Below are 21,244 nucleotides of genomic sequence, written 5' to 3'. Positions count from 1 at the left end.
CTTTTTACCCGGACGTGGCGTTCAGTGGCATTTCAGCCTCCCAGAGCAGGGGGAGTCCTTGCCGCTTTGGGTGACAAAGGTCCTGCCGGTGTGTGTCCGGGTGGCCACAGAAACACCCCAGCTCCCAGCAGATGACACCGGTGTTCAGACTCCTCCTGGTCCCTCCAGCAGGAGGGGGAGGTCCAGCCTGCTGTTGCTCTCTGGGCATGAGGCCTCGAGTTCCAGCTGTTCCCCTGGACTCATGTGGAACATGTCACGAGGGGCTGTGTGGTGAGGCTTCCACCATTCCCGCCCTCCTGGGGTTTCATGTGGCGTGCGTGGGCACCAAGTGGAGCGGTGGCATCGTGCCACAGCCTGCCGTGGCTCCATCCAAGCCCTGCTGTGGTCTGAGTGTCCATGGCTCTCCCCTCACTCGGGCTGCCATCTCTGGGGCGGAGGGGAGGGACGCGAGGTCTCCGGCTTCACGGTTTGGGCGCCTCGCTGGTGGCTTCAGGACGGCCCTGCTTGTCGGCTTGGCTGGGGAGAAACGTGATGTCCTGTGGTTTCTCTGCACAGGTACTTTGTTCTGGATTTTGAGGCTGGCATCCTGCAGTATTTTGTGAATGAGCAAAGCAAACACCAGAAGCCCCGAGGAGCCCTGTCTCTGGCCGGAGCCATAGTGTCCCTGAGCGACGAAGCCCCCCACATGCTGGTGGTGTACTCCGCTAACGGAGAGATGTTTAAGCTGAGAGGTACGTGCTTCTCCTGGGAACTTTTCCGACGGGCCTCATGGGCTGCGTTTTATCGTTGCCGTGGTGATGGCACTCTGGTTTTTTCATTTTTAAAGTCATCTTTTATGATTTGCTGTGTTTGGAGGTGACAGACAGACTCTGCTCCTCTTACTCCCCAGGGTGGGGAGATGGAGCTGATTTAGGAACTAGTTGTCCTAATGAACTGAGGAATTAAGGACCGTGCCTCAAGCCTGTAATCCCAGCACTTGGGAGACCAAGGCGGGAGGTTTGCTTGAGCCCAGGAGTTTGGGACCAGCCTGGGCAACATAGTGAGACCTCATCTCCACCAAAACAAAAACAAAAACAAAAACAAAAACTAGCCAAGCATGGAGGCACACGCCTGTAGTCCCAGATACTCAGGAATCTGAGGTGAGAGGATCATCTGAGCCCAGGAGGTCAAGGTTACGGTGAGCCATGGTCTTGTCACTGCACTCCAGCCTGGGTGAAGAGTGAGACTCTGAATCAGAAACAAAAAAACAAAAAAAAAAAGCCTGCTGCCCATGGAAACTGGACTGGATAAAAACAAATGTGGTACATATACACAATGGAATATTGTGTAGCCATAAAGAAGGACAAACATACGGACTTTGCAGCAATTTGGATGGATTTAGAGTCGATCATACTTGGTGATCTATCACAGAAACAAAGAACAGAATACCGTATGTTCTTACTCATAAGTGGTCCTTGAACAATTATCATAATCTTATAAGACAGGGATTGGCAGTAGTGGGAAACTGTCAGGGGAGGCGGGGTGGGACTGGCAGTTGAGGGAAACTGCCAGGGGAAGGAGGGCACACCTATCAACAAGGGTACCTGCATAATCAACGTTTGTATACCCAACCCTGAATTGTACCCCACATCTTTACAGTAAAAAAATAATGAATTGTACCCCACATCTTTATAATACAAAATAAATTTTAAAAAAGGGACAAATGAAAGGTGAGTGAGTGCTAGGACTTTGAAAGATTGTTCGTTCTTTCTTTTTTTAAAAAATATATCTTATTTTAAAGATATGGGGTGCAATTAAGGATTAGGTATACAAGTGGACATCATTCAGGTAGAGTTTGGGCCTCCCTTTGGTCCCTGTTTTGCCTGGTTTGAGATCAGATACCCTTATTATGGTTGTGTCTCTCCCCCTGGCTCCACACTGGCGGTATCCCACTAGGTTTTTTCCTTTTTTGAGTCAGGCTCTCACTCTGTCACCATCCTGGCTCACCACAGCCTCAACCTCCTGGGCTCAGGCGATCCTTCCACCTCAACCTTGCCAGTAGCTGGGGCTACAGGCACCCACTACCACACCTGGCTAATTTTTGAGGAGACTAAGTCTCTCTATGTTGCCTAGGCTGGTCTTGAATTCCTGAGTTCAAGCAGTCCTCCCTCCCCGGCCTCCCAAAGTGCTGGGATTACAGGCGTGAGTCACTGTGCCCAGCCTGAAGATTCTCGGTCTCGGGTCAGTGTGTGTTTTCTTTGACCTGATCATCTGTAGGGACTTCGCTAGAGGGTCCCGTGGGGGCTGTACTATAAGGGCAGAAAAGCCTTAAGGGTCATAGTGCTTCCTCGAAGTTTCTCTGGAACTGTAAAGGACCCCTTTATTCAAGTCTTACTCAAGGCATCGTCGCGGCAGAGCCTGTGGAGAGGACGGCGTGTGGAGTCAGTCTCCCTTGTCACGCCTTCTTCCCTTCTCTTTGCTTCTCAAAAACTGGTGTCCGCTCAGCATCCTGAGAAACGAGGATGACCGTCCAGGGAGTCCAGCGTTCACCCCCAAGTCACATCCATCTCGCAGAAATGTCAGACTTGTAATGAAATCACTGGGTAATTGAATTGCTAGACCATTCTACCAGAATCCTATGAGGGTTACGTTGCCACGCTTCTGCTGCCCCTCTTCTTCCAATAAAGTAACAAAACAGAACAACAAACAAAAATCCTAATGTGTGTGTACACACGCATATACACACAGTCAGTATTACTTATGAAGGCCCGAGGAAAGGTAGTATGTTTTAAGCATTGAGGGGTAGTTGATAATTCTGCCTTTTTTTTTTTTTGAGTAGGAGTCTCACTCTGTCGCCCAGGCTGGAGTGCGGTGCCACACTCACGGCCACCGTTGCCTTGACCTGCTGGGTTCAGGTGTTCCTTCTGCCCCAGCCTTCCAAGTAGCTGGAACCACAGGCATGCACTACCATGCCTGGCTAATTTTTGATTTACTGTAGAGATGGGGTCTCGCCAAGCTGTCTAGGAGGGTCTTGAACCCTTGGGCTCAGGCAATCCTCTCGCCTCTGCTTTCCAAAGTGCTAAGATTACAGGTGTGAGTCACCACGCCTGGCCCTTTCTGCCTTCTATGGCATTTCCCTTTGTCTGAGTCAGAGCTGAGTCCTGGAAAAAGGCCCCAATGATCTCTCCTTGGCCATAGCAGGTTGCCTCCGCAGAGCCAGAGTAGGGACCTAGATCCTTAGGCCTCAGTCCCGTTTCCTGAAGCCTTTATTGCCATCTTTACTGCCCAAGAGATGGCATCAGCTAATGTTTCTATTGCCTGTAGAGAAACCATATTTCAGAAACCCCACAGAACAATCCCCAAGCCCGTGAAATATAAATGCCTATAGTTGAAGAAGAAAGTTCTCCAGCAACATGGTGTAAGATTCATGTTCCCTTTTGAGATTCACGCAGTGCGCGTCCCAGCCGCCTAGATTTATACAGTTCTTGGCTGCGCTTTGCCGTTTATTGCTTAATAAATTGTCAGAGCTGAAACACTAGCAGGTGGACAACTTAACGACACCTTCCCCCCGCCCCCCGCCTGTGGTTTACAGGATGACACCAACCCATACCAAAGAAAAAGTTGACTAATTTGACAATTGCTCCATAAATGATGGAGCAATTTTCTGGGTTATTAAACCTGAAGTCTTTTTGGAGGGCCGTCTTAATAGCAAATACAAAAGTTTTGTTTTCTGCATGAAACAATCCCAAGTGCTGAGTTTAGCTAAAATGTATCGACTACAAAAAAAAAAAGCAGGCCAAATTTCTGCATATTTAAGACTTGTCCCTGGCCCGTCTAAAGTTCTTCCACTGAAAGTTCAAGCTGACATCAGGTTTTATTGAAAAATGACACATAGAACCATTTTTGTAAACAATTATACTTTCCGGGGAACTGGGCACTGTGGTTCATACCTGTAAATCTCAGCACTTTGGGAGGCCAAGGCAGGAGGATCCCTTGAGACCAGGAGTTTGAAAACAGCCTGGGCAATATAGTGAGACCCTGTCTCTATAATTAAAATAAAAATTAAAAAAGTTATAAAATTAAAATTTTCAGGAGACTCATTCTGTTTTCTGTGTAGTCAGCATTTATGCAGTTAATATTATAATACTTATGCAGTTAATTTTACAGTTAGATCAACAATTTAGATTTTATTAGAACCTATTATGTGCCCTTGATGTTTAAGAATAATTTTTTTTTTCTTGAGTTGGAATCTCACTCCGTCACCCAGGCTGGAGGGCAGTGGCACATTCACGGTCACCCCAGTGTCAACCTGCTGGTCTCTGGTGATCCTTCTGCCTCAACCTTCCAAGGAACCGGAACTACAGGCATGTGCTACCATGCCTGGATAATTTCTTCTTTATTGTAGAGACGAAGTCTCGCCAAGTTGCCCGGGCTGGTCTCGAATCCATGGGCTCAGGCAGGCCACTCGCCTTTGCCTCCCAAAGTGGTAGGATTACAGGCTGAGCCACCAAGCCCGACCAAGAATAATTTTATGTATATTTTTTGAGAGACAGGCTGTAGATGGGATAATATGACCATGCAGTTGACTTGCACCTGAATGTCTTTCGGGGAAATTTGAGTCTCTTTAAGGCAGCATTGGTGTCTCTCGCTCTGTCTAATCATCATATGAATCTTTGAGAACACATATTCAAATGGTAATTCAACTGAATGCTTGTTTTGTGGATACTAATAATCCCACAGAACAACTCTGGGTCCATAGTAAAAGGCCCTGAAAAACTGTACTTTGATACTTATATTAACTCCACAAGGTCAAGACATTTGAAAATAAACATGTGGTCCCTTCCCTGCTGCATTTTTAAAGAAGTAGAAATGACTGGGCGTGGTGGCTCAAGCCTGTAATCCCAGCACTTTGGGAAACTGTGGTGAGAGGATTGCCTGAGCTCAGGGGTTTCTGACCAGCCTGGGCAACTTGGCAAGACCTCGTCTCTACAATAAATCAAAAAATTAACCGGGCGTGGTGGTGCCCGCCTGTAGTTCCAGCTACTTGGAAAGCTGAAGTGGAAGGATCACCTGAACCTGGCAGATCGAGGCTGCGGTGCCCGTGAATGTGCCACTGCACTCCAGCCTGGGCAACAGAGAGACGCCTACTCCAAAAAAAAAAAAAAAAAAAAAAAAAAAGTAGAAACGACTTTTACAGAGGAGGTTTTAAAAAAATGCAAAAATCTTTTTTTTTTTTTTTTTTTTTTTAGTTCAGGTCTCACTCTGTGGCCCAGGCTGAAGTGCCGTTGTGGCATGGTCACAACTCACTACAGCCTTGAATCCTATGCTCAGGTGATCCTCCCACCTCAGCCTCCTGAGTAGCTGGTTCTACAGGCTTGCAGTATCATGTCTGGCTAATTTTTTTTAAAATTTTTGTAGAGATGAGGTCTTGCTATGTTGCCCAGGCTGGTTTTGAACTCCTGGACTCAAGCAGTCCTCTTGCCTTGGCCTCCCAAAATGCTGGGATGACAGGTGTGAGTCGCTGCACCCGGCTGGCAAAATTATTCGTCTGACAGATTATTTCCGAATACATTTTTAATAAGAGAACCTTTTCTGTGGAGATTGTGGGTAACTTGTTTTTTGGTTGTAAGCACAGGCCTTTTGAGAACGCCGTGATCTGGCTTGCCTTTTCTGCCTTCTCCCTCAGTCTCCCACTCCCTGGGCTCCCCACCCACGTGGGTGGGTGTAGAGATAAGCTGGGTGTGTTTTGGAACAATCTCTGCAAGCATTTCTCTCTCTGTTTTCTCTCTTTTAGCTGCTGATGCGAAAGAGAGACAGTTTTGGGTGACTCAGCTTCGCGCTTGCGCCAAGTACCAGATGGAAGTGAATTCTAAGGTAAATAACCTTGGGAGAGGAAAGAGGCATTTGGGTGACCCGAATGGCTACCTTTCGGCCCAATCTTCTGTTTCTTTGGGGAAGGCGGTTTTCATGTTATTTTTCGAAGTTATCCACCATAATGGAATCCCTACTTGTCCTGTTGCACTTGGGTTGAAAGCTAGGAGAAAGGGGAGAGGATGCTCTCGTAGGTAGAAGGTGGAGGCCTGCAGACACCGTGGGAGCTGGTTCTGGAAAGATGCTTCTGTTGTCAGTTCAGGCAGTTGCTAATTGGTCTGTTGAGACACTCTGGAGGGTGATGTCACTGGAGGCAGAGTTTTCAGATTCACTGTTCGTGAAGACCAATGTTGCCCCCAATCCTTAAATAAAACCTAGACCCCGAATTGGTTATGTACCTTCCAAGGAGCTTTTTCTGCGTGCTAAGTGTGTAAAAAATGTTCTCAGGTGACTTGGCATCCGAGGCATGCTTTATTTTCTACTCCAGATCTTAGGAGATCTTGTGTCAGGTGTGTGGGAAACAGGAGGTGGGCATTTTCGTGGATTAGTGTGTGGAGGTTTGCAGTAAATAAAACGCAGGAAATCATTTCAGAATGCGTCTATTCAAGGCAACACATATTTGTTAAAATGAATGTTCAGGCTGGGCACGGTGGCTTGCGCCTGTAATCCCCGCACTATGGAAGTCCGAGGCAGGAGGATTGCTTAAGTCCGGGAGTTCAAGACCAGCCTGGGCAACATAGCAAGACCTCTGTCTCTACAAAAAATTAAAAAATTAGCTGGGTGTGGTGGTGCACGCCTGTAGTTCCAACTACTCGGTAGGCTGAGGTGGGAGGATCGTTTGAGCCCAGGAGTTGGAGGCTCCGGTGAGCTAGGATCGTGCCATTGCACTCCAGTTTGGGCAATACAGTGAGACCCTGACTCAGAAAAATCCCGAAAGTTAATGTCTACAAGACTATACCTTTGGTATTGTTAGTTCAGATTTAGTTGCTGTACTCAGCTGCCGTCTTTCACCCTATTTCATGCATCTGGTACTTATCAACACCTCAAATTTCTGATGATTCCATCTTCTATAACCTGCCTGGGCACTTTCTAACTGAAGGCCATGGGAAATATCTTACTTAGATAGACCTCACTATTCTCCCTTTAAATAACACCCAAAAAGATTTCTTCACAGCGTTTTTTATTTACTTAATTTTAAAGAGATACCTCCTTTCCCTTGACAAGCTCAGGATAGTTACTGTGACGCCCCTCAACTTGACCTACGCTAAATCTTCTGGAAACTATAGATAGGACCCTATTTCTAAAGCTTTTCTTCCTTCTGGCCTACTTTATTTTCCAGAAATTATAGTAGGATTTCCGGGCATTTCATCAATATTTTATTCACACCTAGGCAGGGCAGTTTGGTTTTTTCCCTTTTTGTGTATCTTTTTCCTTTTTTTTTTTTTTTTTTTAGTTGGAGTCTCACTCTGTTGTCTAGGCTGGAGTGCGGTGGCACACTCATAGCCACCACAGTCTCGACCTACTAGGCTCAGGCAATCCTTCCACTTCAGCCTTCCAAGTAACTGGAACTATAGGCACGCGCCACCACGCCCAGCTAATTTTAAAAATTTGTTGTAGAGATGAGGTCTCGCCAAGTTGCCCAGACTGGTCTCAAACCTGTGGGCTCAGGCAATCCTCTCGCCTCGGCTTCTCAAAGTGCTGGTATTATAGGGGTGAGCCACTGCGCCCGGCCTCCTTTTTACTTTTTATAAGACAGAAGTGGATAACATTAAAAGAACTTATTCCACCTAGTGCCATATGTACTAATTAGAGATAATTGCTTTGAACTGTTCCTGTGTGTTATTCTAGTAAGTTAAGGCATGTGTCAGTATGTTTTTGTATGTGTATATATCTATCTGTATCTAGATATACATCTATTTTTTACAGAAATGGAGTCGTATGCGTACTGATTTCTCTTTTTCTTTTTCTTTTCCCTTAATGATATATTTTGCGATTTTTTGATATTAGACACATGGGTCTGCTTCACTCTTTCTGGGATGGCCAAGATGGTGTTCTTAGGAATGGGTGACAGTGCTTTATTTAAGTCCTCTACTGATGGACGTTTAGAGTTGCTTACTGTTGTTACATATAAGGCTGAGACGAACATCTTTGTACCTATACACTTAAAGGCATACAAATATATGTCTATAGGATGCATTTATACCAGTGGAATTGCTGGACCATATAGGATGCTTTCTAAGTTTTCATAGACATTGCTAAATTGTCTTCTAAAAGAGTCACCCTCATTTGTACTCCCACTAATTCTGTGTGTAAGGGTTTGTTTCCCTCTGTCATTTACTGTGGATATTATTAATTTCCAGGTTTTGGTATTCTCACAGATGTAAGAAGGAAATAGCCCGTTACTTGCATTTTCACTTCTAAAATCATGACTGGGGCTAAGTTTGTCTTTGTATCTTTTTTGACCATTTTTTTTTTTTTTTTTTAATGTGGATTGCCAATTTATCTTCTTGATTTATTTTTCTATTGAGTTCTTTTTTCTTGATTTGCAGTAACTCTTTGTATATTAAGGATATTTATATGTTTTTGCCAGTCATTTGTACCACAGATTTTTTTTTCTAGTAGGTAATTTGTATTTTGAGTTTGAATAATTTTTTTTCCTATATAGACTATTTACATTCTTGTAGTCAAGTGTATGTATTATTTTTTGGCTTTTTTTTTGGGTTTGCATTGTGTTTAGAAAGGGCCTCTTTGCTCCAAAAGTTTGAAAGCATTCTTCATTGTCTTCTCCCAGTGAGTTTATAGTTTAATGATCATGGTTACATCATTGATTCATCTGGAATTTATGTTGGGAGTGGGATTTGAGGTAGAGAAGCCAAATTTGAGTGTATTGGTGTTTGGATGAATCACTGCAGAGAAGGAAGACTGAAGTCATCCTAATGATAGTCAAAAAGAAGTGAAGAAGTTGAAGATTCTCTCTGAAGGAGAATTTGTTTTCCTGACAGGTTCTCTGGTTAGTTTCAAGAATACTGATTCATCTGTTAATATTAGAACCAAAATAAAGACTGGTTTAGAAGTTTAAGCCTGTAGGATTCCTGGAGCACTGGAGGTGAAATCGATACCGCCACTCATTCATATCCTGGCTGGCATGATCTGCTGGGAAATGGTAATTTTAAAACTGTGAACAGACCTTGTTATTCCGCAGAAGCGTTAGGAAGGCCAAGGCTGCTTAAGCAGACGCTAATAGTGAAGATGTCGAGAGGCTTAAAGGGAACGTAAACTTGATATCTAGTTAACTGTAGGATCGCTTCTCAATGTGCATCAGGGTTATTAGGAATATATGGCACGCCTTCCCTGCACTGTATTTTTTCCTCATTCTCTCTCAGCTGATCGAATTCCTCCCCAGCACCCTCTAGAGAATATTCTTCCTACAGCTGCCGGGAATTTTATCTTAAAAAACTTAAAAAAAAATTTATTTCAGTAGCTTTAGGGGGCACAGATAGTTTTTGATTACATGGTTGCATTGTATGGTGGCGAAGTCTGGTCTTTCAGCAAGCCTCCCTCTACCTGTGCACCTTGTACCTAATAGGTGACTTTTTCGGCCCTTCATCCCTTCTTCCTTCTGGAATTTTATCTTTTTTTTTTTTTTGAGTTGGAGTCTTACTTCCTCACCCAGGCTGGAGTGCAGTGGCACGGCCACTCTAGCAGCCATCTGCGGGGTTCCGGTGATCTTTCTGCCCCAGCCTTCCAAGTAGCCGGAACTACAGGCACACGCTACCTTGCTCAACTAATTTTTAAGTTTATTGTAGAGACGAGGTCTTGCCAAGTTGCCCGGGCTGGTCTCGAACCCGCCGGCTCAGGCAGTCCACTCGCCTCGGCCTCCCAGAGTGCTGGGATGACAGGCTGAGCCACTGAGCCTGACTGTTGAATTTTATCTTTTAAAAACGTTTTGTTGAAAATCAAGGGTTCCCTGGAACAAATATTAGATAAGTGAAGGGGTGCAATTATTCAAATTCGCTTTAGTAAAAATTGCAGGATAACCAGAGTCACAGGACTCTGGAGCTGTGAAGGCTTTAAAGGTGACGGTCAAGGGGTTCTGAAACCCAGGCCTGCCTTAGTCACGCCCTTATCAAGTTTTCGCCCGGAGGTAAATGAGGGAAACAAGGACTTGTTCCCAAAGACACCTTTCTTTGATGTGAGGAACTACTCTTATTTTCAGAAATTATGTGGCTTTGCTTTTGGAGGGTTAAAATAGTCTTCCTTTTCATTGTAGAAGATGGCAGATTGATCGGTGCCTTAAAAAAAAAAAATCAGGTTTATTGAGGCATAATATGCATACGGTAAAATTCATTCCTTTCAAGCGTAAAGTTCAATGAGTTTTGACAAATGTATACAGTCATTCCACCACCACCACAGTCACAATTCCACCGTGCCAAATTTCCCTCATGTGGTTAATCTTCCCTTCTTCGGCCCCCAGCAACTGGCAACCACTGACTGGCTTCCTGTGTATAGTTTTACTTTTCCTAGGAGGTACTATAGATAGAATTATACAGCTTTTCACATCAAACATATTTCACTTACAAAAGTCATTTTGAATTTCATCCACGCCATTGTGTGTATCAGTAGTTGATTGTATCTTTTATATTTTAACTATTTTAGTGGAAGTGTGATACTTGTTACTCTTAAAAGATTTAAGAACAAAATTTAAGATTTAAAATTTTTTTTTTGCAAAAATTGGCCAGGCATGGTGGCTTATGCCTGCAAACTTTAGGTGGCTGAGATGGGAAGATCCCTTGAGGCCAGGAGTTAGAGATCAGTCTGGGCAACACAGCAAGACCCTGTCTCTATAAAAAATAAAAAAGTTAGCTGGGTATGATGATGTGCAGTTGTAGTTCCAGCTACTCAGGAGGCTGAGGCAGGAGGATCGCTTGAGCCCAGGATTTTGAAGCTGCAGTAAGCCGTGATCGTGCCACTGCATTCCAGCCTGAGCGACACAGTGAGATTCCAACTCAAAGAAAAGGTTGTGTTGTTGTTGTTGTTGCAAACGTAAAAGTAAATGACCCTAAATCAATTCCCGGACCTTAAAAAAAATGTTTTGGCCTTTGACATCTAAAGTCCTGGCTGTCTCACTCAGCCCCCATTGGTTTACATATGAGGAAACTCTAATCCACAGGCTGTGCCACTGAAGCTTGAATTTAGATCTTCTGGTATCTTGTTCTTGTGCTTACCTCACAGTTGTCAGTTAGGCCACCGCGTGCTTCCTTCCATGGGTAGTGGGTTCCTTTTAGGACACTTTCTGATTCTGGGTGGAGGGAAACTGCCAAACAACAGAATCCCCCTTTGTTGATGTCACATGGGTTCATGTGAGTGTGTCTTTTACATTTTAACTATTTTAGTGGAAGCGTGGTCCTTATTACTTTTAAAGGAACAAGATTTAAGATTTAAAGTATTTTTTTGCATGGCGGGGCACGGTGGCTCAAGCCTGTAATCCCAGCACTTTGGGAGGCCAAGGTGAGGAGATTGCCTGAATCCATGAGTTCAGGAACAGCCTGGGCAACTTGACGAGACCTTGTCTCTATAATAAATCAAAAAATTAGCAAGGCGTGTTAGTGTGTGCCTGTAGTTCCGGCTACTTAGAAGGCTGAGGCGGAGGGATTGCCGGAGCCCAGCAGGACAGCGCTGGGGTGACCCTGAGCATGCCACTGTATTCCATTCTGGGCGACGGAATAAGACTCCAACTGCAAAAATTGACCAGGCATGGTGGCTTATGCCTACAATTCCAGCACTTTGGGAGGCTGAGGCGGGAAGATCCCTTGAGGCCAGGGGGGATCAAACCCTGTGGTTTCTAGTGTTACTTGAGATGGAGTTGCTAGAGCACAGGATTGGTCTGCTAGGAAGAATAGAACATCGACATTGCCCAAAATCACACACAACAAAACCAAACATGCTGTGATGAATGCATTATAAACATTAATGCAGCTTGGAGCACTGAGCTGATGAGGAAAGGGTTTAGAGACAGTCATGGGACCATCCTCCTGAGAACAGACTTGTGTCTAACTTTAAAGGTCACAAATGCAGGAGTGGGTTTCTTATTGGTTTTTATCAAGTGGGTGGTCTTGGGAAGCTCCTAGAATGAGGATAGTGGTGCTATGGGAACTCGGTAAGCACTGAGGCCGGGTTAGGAACTGACCTGTTGGCAGAAGTAATAATAATGGATACCTTAAACTTGATCGCATCCCTCCTCACAGAGGTCCTGTGGGGTAGGTAGTATTGTCTCCATTTTTGCACATTGGAAAACCAAGGTCAACTGAACTTAAATGATGGACTTGAACTCACACAGCTCGTAAATGACTGAGCTGAGACAAGAGCCCAGATGACTAACACGCTCTCCAATCCCCCGTGCTAGTTTCTTGGCAGAATTTGAATAGAAATTCTCCTGAACTCCATCTCTTCTTACATCTTGGAGGGAACAGCTCTGTAATAGGATGTCTGCAATTCTTATGTAATCAAAGGAGCTCTTCTCTGGTCTTCTAAATCGGTTCTCATTTCATTAAAAAAAAAAAGATGTTGCTTAAAAGTCACATTCGTCATTTGCACTAATATTTTGGGAGGAGGTACGCTTATTACACAAGGTGAGCATTTTGGCAGTTTCCCATGAACTTTGAAGAAATAGCATGTTCTGATTGTGTCCATGTTCCAATCCGTGACATTCTGGTCTAGAAGAAATACGGTGGGGCCCAGAGTGAGAAGCCTTATTTAACTCCCTGCTCTGCCAGTTACGTGTTGAGCCCACCTAATCAGGTCATGTTTATTCTTTCTGATCCTCTGTCTCCCCATCTTTGAGATGGTGATGTCGTCTGTCTCATAAGGCTGTCATATTGACTCAAGCAAGACAACTCAGGCGAAAGTCGGTGGCTGATGCGAGCATGCTTCAGGGTTGACGGCTCAGAGACCTGCGCTGATTTTCAGTATGGCTGATGCTTGGCAGGCCAGACTTTTGGCCGCCCTTGGTGCTTTGACAAACCCCTTGAGGAAAATAACTATGCTTTTAAGACCATTTGTGGTTCTGTGTCTGTTTTCAGATCGGCCTCATGATTTTCAAGTAGCCACATCAGAGAACTGAGGGTCATTCAATATCAACTCAAGTCAATATCTGAGGGTGGAGAGATAGAGACTTTTCTTGTGACTAGTCCTGTTTTCAAGTAACTTTAGGCCTTCATGAAAAGTGGGGTCAAGAGGACAAAAATCAAGTGATTAGAGAACATTTAAAAGACATTCAGATTTTGAAAGTTTTAGTTTCATTGGCTTTCATTCTTACCAATTGAGAGAATTTGTAAAGGCCAAACTTGATGGAAACTTACTACAGTTTCTTTTCTTTTTCTTTTTTTTTGAGTCAGGGTCTCACCCTGTTGTCCAGGCTGTAGTGCAGTGGCATGATCATGGCTCACCACAGCCTCAAGCTCCTGGGCTCAGATATTTCATCCATCTCAGTCTCCAGAGTAGCTGGGACTACTGGTATGTACCACCATGCCCAGCTAACTTTTTATTTTTATCTATTTATATTTTTGTAGAGATGAAGTCTCGCTATGTTGCCTAGGCTGGTCTTGAACTTGTGAGCTCAAACAATCCTTTCACCTCGGCCTCCCAAGGTGCTGGGATTACAGGTGTGAGCCACTGTGCCCAGCTGAACTTATTATAGTTTCAATATTAAAAAAATTTCTTTTTTTCCTGAACATGGAAGGTGGAATCACCTGTGGGGGTGACTTGTATATGAAGCATTGTAGTTTATGAATCTGCTCTAGAGCTAACTGGCTTTTGTGTCTCCTCCCCTGACTTTCGGCCCTGCAGGAGAACGTGGGACATGTGGCAATGATCACATTGTCAAGCCCACTGGACCATGGTGAGATGGCTGTGGTGCTTCAGTGTCTTGGTGGAGCTCAGGGATTCCTTCTGGCTCAGCCGACTTCTTTCTGACAGGTGTTCTCCAGCATACCACAAACACATTCTTGCTGTGAATTCACTACTGAGAGATTGAGGCCTCTTTTTTTCCCCCTAATGGAAGTATTTTGAAAAATTATGAATAATACCTATACACAGTATAAAACATTCAGAAGATAGGAAAGTATATTTTTAAAAAGACACTCAGATCCCACCTCCAGACATAATCTCTGATGACACGGGGTGTACATCCTCCCAGACACGCCTTGATGTGGGTTAAGTTCAGAGAGGTCACAGGACTCCATCTGGAGGTGCGTCTTCCGGTCTTTTTAGTTTCATTGGCTCTCATTCCTGTGCGTTCACATGCTTAGAAATCACATGTTTGTTTTTATGCAGCTTACATCTCTGTGAGGATGGACTGTAACCAGGCTTTGGCCACGGGCCTATTTTTTGTATGTGGGTTATTTTGTTTTCAAAATGACTGTGTGATTGTGTGATTGGAGTCCTGTTTCTTAGAACGTTTCTGAGATCTGCCTTGTGTTTTGTCTTCCGGTTGGCTGCTTGCCTTTCCCTCTGGGTCATTTCTCATCTCTTTTTCCTTGTCTCACTCTTGACTAGCTTCAGATGGGAAGGAATATGGAGAGTGTAGCAACTTTTTCCCCCCACCATCTGTGGATAAACTAGGTAAGGAAGTATAGATATCTGGGATATTTGAAGTAGCTTACAATACTCAAGAAATTCTTTTTGTGATCGTACAAGGCCCCAGGATGGAATCAATCCTGGCATCTGCTACATGGGGCTCTAACGATCTGGTTTCTCGTCTGTCTCCTGCACTTGACCTTGTGATCACTGAGCGTAGACAGGGACCACCACCCCTAGGACGACAGTAGGGCCCCAGAAATCTTGGTCTACGTCAGAGTTTAAAGACGCTGTGGTTAGACTGGCGGGTGATTAGGGCTCATTGTCCTTGCTAGGTAATTCTAAATTAAAATGCAAATTTTAGGATAAAATATTATGCAAATTTGGTCTTGGAGGAGTATGGTTGTCTCGTACAGGATTTTAAATTCATTGTAAGTCTTAGGAGGTCTTGAATGAGCCGCAAAAGCTGCTGAATTCCAGGGAGTGTATATATTAATATTCATGCTGGAAGCTGTCCAAATCACAAATTATTTTGTTTCTCTTTTCCCATTCCCTTAGAATGATAGTTGCACCCTAGTCCACGTGAGGCCTTCTGGTGCCTGAGCCCTGTCTTACCCATGGCGATTGGGGTCTGTATAATACAATAGTAGGTAGGGCAGTCCTTTCTCTCCCCTGGTAGGGGAGGAACCTGCCCATGTCATGCAACTTTTCAGGGACAGCCAACACCAGTGATCCCTAACCCTCCTCCCCTGCTTTTGCCATGGCATCTGTCCCCCCTAGTGATGGAGGGGGTTTAGTCAGTGCATGATGGGTCATGGGACAGTGAGAAGAGTGAGGGACTGGCCTGCACACCGTCTGGCACTGGTTGGCTCCACATCCGCCCTGACCTGAGCATGCTCTGTGGGTGTCTTGTGTCCCGAGGGCTGTGTGTGCCGTCACCCGGCCACCGTTCCCACCTGCTTGGTTGAGTGCACAGGACTGGTTGGGCCGAGAGGCCAGGTGATCACCTGCCCCTGGTTGCCAGGTGCAGACACCCCTGTTGAGGACATTCAGAGACTTTATTTGGGGAGGTGTAGGGGGTGTGTGCCTGCTTCTGTGGAACTAAAAGGTTTGTCTGTTAGGGTGATGGCGGAGACTGAGGTGGGTAATTCTAGCCACAGCGAAATGGGAAGAGTGAGGAGATTGGAAGCTGTTGTCTAATTTTTCCTCCCAGCAGTCTATATTTCTGATGGTGAAACTTAGAACTTTCCTGACTTTCTCCTGCCCTGGTATGTGAGCCAGAGGCCTTTGGGAGATGCTTTGAAACCCTGGTTCAGATGTTACACAACAGGAAGCACCTGCTTGCCAAGACTAGCCCAGTGACATCTGTCAACTCGGAAACCATGCGGTTACAGGGGACGTTAGAAGTCACCCAGTCCAATGTCCTGGCCCACCCCCATTCAATGACTTGGAAAACAAATGCACGCCAAAGCGTTTAGGCTGGTGGTGGTACAATAAGGATCAATTCTACTCAAAACAGTACCCAGTTGTATTTATCTCAGTGACTGAATTCTCAGAATTTTGGTGAAAATCTGACAAATGGCATTGAATACTGCTCTTTTGTAATTAAGCAAGTGTGAAGCCTTTCAGAGCAATTTGAAATAATTCAGAAGTCATTTAAGAAGTCTGTAGAAGTCTGGTCAGCCTTCTCCAACCAGCTACCAGGACTGGGTGCTTATGAGCAACAGAAGTTTAGTTCTGGATTCTGGAGGCCATGAAGTCTGAGTTTGAGGAACAGGTGGATTTGGTTCCTGGTGGCAGTGCCTTCCTGCTGTGTTCTTATGTGGTGGGAGGGACAAGGGAGCCTTCTTGGGCCACGTATATTTATTTTTATTTTTTTCAATTTTTTTTTGAGTTGGAGTCTCACTCCGTCGCCCACGTTGGAGTGCAGTGGCATGCACATGGCCACCTCAGCCTCGACCTGCTGGACTCGGGCAATCCTTCCACCTCAGCCTCCCAAGTAGCCAGAACTACAGGCATGCGCTACCACACCCGGCTAATTTTTTAATTTATTGTAGAGATGAGGTCTTGCCAAGTTGCCCAGGCTGTTCTCCAACCCGTGGGCTCAGGCAGTCCTCTCACCTTGGCCTCCTAAAGTGCTGGGATTACAGGCTTGGGCCACCGTGCCCGGCCTTGGGCCACTTTTATAAAGGGACTGACTTCATTCATGGGGGCTCTGCCCTCATGGCCTGATCACCTCCAAAGGCCCATGTCCTAATGCCATCCTTGGGGAGTTAGAATTTCAATGTGTGCATTTTGGAGGGAAACAGACCTGACCAGAGCAGGTGGGAAGGAATCCCAAACTCCCTTTATTCCACTTGTCTAAGAAACAGTAGGTGGAAAGGAACAGTGGGTGAAAATTGTAGGTCCTCAAACTCTGCTGTCCAATATGGCGACCTCTACCACATGAACGATTCAAATTTAAATAAATCAAAATAAGATTTAGAATTCAATTCTTCAGTAGCACTTAGTCCCATTTCAAGTGCTCAGAAGCCGCTTTTGGCTGACGACTGTATTGGATAGCACAGATATAGACCATTTCCATCATCACAGAAAGTTCTCTTGCACAGAGCTGATCAAGCTCCCATGAATACTAAATGGTTCATGAGAAGGGAACTCACCAATGTCTAGTTTAATGTCCTCTTGCACTATGGACAGTTCTTATAATCCTTGAAGGCTGCATGGAGCATCCCCCACTTCTGTCCCTCCCTTCCTTCTGTCAGGAGGGGCGTCCTCATCTTCCCTAGAGCCTTGGCATTCAATGCTTGTTTGCTTTCGCTTCTCCACGTGTCTGGACTGCAGCAGGGACCTACGCCTTACTAACTTGAAGGCACGAACTGATACTCTCTGGGGTCGGGGTCGCCTGCATGCTCTCCCACTGGGGCTGTTGTTGGAACAGACATCTTTGGCTCTGCTTTTGTGAAAGGCAGGAGAGCAAGGGAGACAGCTGACTGTACCCATCCTGGCTCAGCAACCTTGGGCGGCACCCGGCTTCCTGAGGCAAGTTCAGGACTTTACCTTGGCATTGAATGTCCATCCATTTTGGGTCCAGGTTCCTTCCCTCCACCTCTGCCCTCATCACTCAGTGTATTGGACTGCCCTGCCTTCCTGCCTTGGTTGCTTCTGTTCCTTCTGGAAACCGGGAAAGGGAATGTCCTTCCTGTCCCATTCTTCATGGGGGTTTGACGGCTCCCATGCGTCTGTGGTGCCTTGCTGACCTCCCCGCCTCTCTCTGTGCTCACTTGTCTACCAGTACTCACCTGTAAGCGCGTCTTGGGTGTGCCCTCGTGGTTGCCTGTGTGTTCTTGCAGGCCTGGGACTTCAGGGAAGTCAACCGACCTCCTCTGTGCCTGTCACTGACATGACACATGGTGGGTGGATAAAAACCGCTTAGTGCATGTTAAGCACTCCGCACACATCACCTTGTTTCTTCCTCCCACCCTTTCTCTGTCATTAATAGTAGTATGACTATCAGTACTAGTCATAGTAGGGGTGTTAGGAGTAGTGGTATTAGATTTGGGCTCCTCAAAAAGCCAGATCCTGGCCGGGCGCGGTGTCTCAAGCCTGTAATCCCAGCACTTTGGTAGACCCAGGCGAGAGGATTACCTGTGCCCGTGGGTTCGAGACCAGCCTGGTGAGACCTTGTCTCTACAGTAAATCAAAAAAATTAGCTGGGTGTGGTAACGTGCGCCTGTATTTCTGGCTACTTGGAAGGCTGAGGCGGACAGATCTCCGGAGCCCAACAGGTTGAGGCTGCGGTGGCCGTGAGTGTGCCACTACACTCCAGGCTGGGCGACAAGAGTGAAACTCCAATTCAAAACAGCAACAGCAACAACAACAATAACAACAGCAAACCACCAAATCCCAGCTATCGCATTTTATTTTTCTAAACGTTGCTGTGTTTTGTATTAGATCAAGTATGAGAATTCCTTTCATGCTATAGAGAGCTATTAGTTTGTAGTAGCTGCAAATCAGTCAGGAGTGATACTCAAGCAAAATGTATCTTGATTTTCTTTTTTTTTTAAAGAGAGAAGAAACTAACAATCATAAGGGACACATTTTGGGGAGAAGGAAATCATAGGAAACGGCATGTGTCTACTCATTTCTAGGTGGCAGGTACTATGATAAGTACTTTTCTTAGACTATCTTATGTATTTTTCTTAATAATTGTTTCAGGCAGGTACTGCTCTTACCCCAATTTATAGGTGAGGAACTGAGGTGCAGAGTGAATAAGTGATAGGCTCAAGATCATACAACTAGCAAGTGGCTTGCATCTTTTTTAAAAAATTGAGATATAAGGCAACCCCTTCGGGTCCCTTCCCACTGTGGGACCTTTTCTGTCCTCTCAATAAATCCTGCTTTCAAAAACAACAACAACAAAAAATTGAGATATAGCTGGGCGTAGTAACTCACATCTGTAATCCCAGCACTTTGGGAGGCTGAGGCGGACAGATTGTTTGAACCCAGGAGTTCAAGACTATCCTGGGCAATATGGTGAGACCTCATTTCTTTTTTTTTTGAGTTGGAGTCTCTGTCACCCAGATTGGAGTGCAGTGGCCAGGACCACTGCAGCCTCGACCTGCTGGGCTCTGGTGATCCTTCCGCCTCAGCCTTCCAAGTAGCTGGAACTACAGGCGCGCACTACCTCGCCCGGCTAATTTTTTGATTTATTGTAGAGATGAGGTCTCGCCAAGTTGCCCAGGCGGGTCTCGAACCCTCAGGCTCAGGCAATCCACTCACCTCAGCCTCCCAAAGCACTGGGATTACAGGCTGAGCCACCGAGCCTGCCATGTGAGCCCTCATTTCTATAAAAAAATTTTTAAAAATCGCTGGATGTGGTGGGCAGTAACTATAGTCCCAGCAGGCTGGGCTCAGTGGCTCAGCCTGTAATCCCAGAACTTTGGGAGGCTGAGGCGAATGGATTGCCAGAGCCCGCGGGTTCAAGATCAGCCTGGGCAACATGGTGAGACCTTGTCTCTACAATAAATCAAAAAAATTAGCTGGGCGTGGTAGCACACACCTGTAGTTCCGGCTACTTAGAAGGCTGAGGTGGAAGGATCACCCGAGCCCAGTGGGTTGATGCTGGGATGACCATGAGCATGCCACTACACTCTAGCCTGGGCATCAGAGTGAGACTCCCACTAAAAACAACAACAACAAACTGTAGTGCCAGCTACTCAGGAGACTGAAGTGGAAGAATTGCCTGAGCTCTTGAAGTCAAGGCTGCTGTAAGCCGTGATCGTCATGATCATGTCACTGCACTCTGACTTAAAAAAATAATAATAATTGAGATCTAATTCACAATCATAAAATTTACCTTTCTTAAGTGTACAGTTGGTTTGTAGCGTTTTTTTTTCAAAATTGTACAAGCACTACCACTATTTCATTCCAGAATATGTTTATTACCCCTAAAAGACACCCCCTGGTCCCATTATCAGTCACTCCCTATTTTCCACACACCCCCCTCTCCCCAGCCCTTGACAACCGCTAACCACCATCTCTAGGACTTGCCTGTTCTGGATATTTCCTTTAAATGGAATCATACAGTAGAGCGGCCATTTGTGTCTGGCTTCTTTCACTTAGCACAATGTTTTCAAGGTTCATCTAGACTGTAGCACAACTCAGTTCATTTCTCCTTATGACTGAATCCCATTCCATCATATAAGCATGCCATATTTTTAATCTATTCATCAGTCTATGAATATTTGAATTGCTTTCACTTTTTGACTGTTATGAATAATGGTGCTGTGAACACTTGTGTGCAAATTCTTGTGTGAATATGCTTTTAATTCTTTTAGGTATATTTCTAAAAGTGGAATTGCTGGGCCATATGGTTATTCTATGTTTAACTTTTTAAGGAGCAACGAGACTGATTTCCAAAGCAGCTGCACCATTTTACATTCCTACGAGCAGTGTAGAAGGATTCCAATTTTTCCATATCCTTGCCAGCATTTGTTATAGTGCCATACTAGTGGGTGTGAGGTGACATCCTCTTGTATCTTTGATTTGCATTTCCCTAATGAATGATGGTGAGCATGTTTTCATGTTCTTGTTGGCCATTCATATATCTTCACTGGAGAAATGTTTATAAAAATCTCTTGTCACTTGTAATATCCATCCATCCATCCATCCATCCATCCATCCATCCATCCATCCATTTATCCATCCATCCATCTGTATTTTGCTCTACTGCCCAGGCTGGAGTGCAGTGGCACGCTCATGGCCACCGCAGCCTAGACCTGCTGGGCTTAGGTGATCCTTCTGCTTAGCCTTCCAAGTAGCTGGAGCTACGTGTGCGCCACCACACTTGGCTAATTTCTTGATTTATTGTAGAGACGAGGTCTCACCATGTTGCCCAGGCTGGTTTCGAACCCATGGGCTCAGGGAATCCTCTCACTAGGCCTCTCAGAGTGCTGGGATTACAGGTGTGAACCATCATGCTTGGCCTGATTTATATTTTTATTGAGTTCTGTGAGTTATTTCTATAGTCTAGATAGTTAGACCTTTATTGCAGCATAATGTGTAAGTGTTTACTCCCATCCCATGGGTCATCTTTTTACTTTACCCATCTTTTTTAACGTATGCAAAACTTCTGTGAACAAGCAACACTGGGCATGGGGGACAGAGTAGGAAATTGGGTCAAAGAACCAGGTTTCTGGCTGAGCTCGGTGGCTCAGCCTGTAATCCCTCGCTTTGGGAGGCCAAGGTGAGTGGATTGCCCGAGCCCGCAGGTTCGAGACCCGCCTGGGCAACTTGGCGAGACCTCGTCTCTACAATAAAT

General features: G+C 45.3%; 1 protein-coding gene across 1 annotated transcript in view; it reads left to right on the top strand.

Annotated features, from left to right (window-relative positions):
- Positions 1 to 206: 206 nt before the first annotated feature.
- LOC103269941 (oxysterol-binding protein-related protein 10) overlaps positions 207 to 21,244 on the top strand; it is a gene marked incomplete at its 3' end in the record, with an annotated part of 185,275 nt that continues 164,237 nt past the window's right edge. The window contains exons 1-3 of the mRNA XM_021717317.1: positions 207 to 466; positions 556 to 731; positions 5,774 to 5,853. Coding sequence (XP_021572992.1) covers positions 207 to 466; positions 556 to 731; positions 5,774 to 5,853 — 516 coding nt within the window. The remainder of the gene's footprint in view (positions 467 to 555; positions 732 to 5,773; positions 5,854 to 21,244) is intronic.

This window comes from Carlito syrichta, unplaced genomic scaffold, assembly GCF_000164805.1.
Source record: "Carlito syrichta isolate Samal-C Ts95f unplaced genomic scaffold, Tarsius_syrichta-2.0.1 Scaffold309644, whole genome shotgun sequence".
Lineage (NCBI taxonomy): Eukaryota > Metazoa > Chordata > Mammalia > Primates > Tarsiidae > Carlito > Carlito syrichta.
The sequence above is the reverse complement of the archived record's forward strand: the minus strand, read 5'-3'. Positions and strand labels throughout refer to the sequence as shown.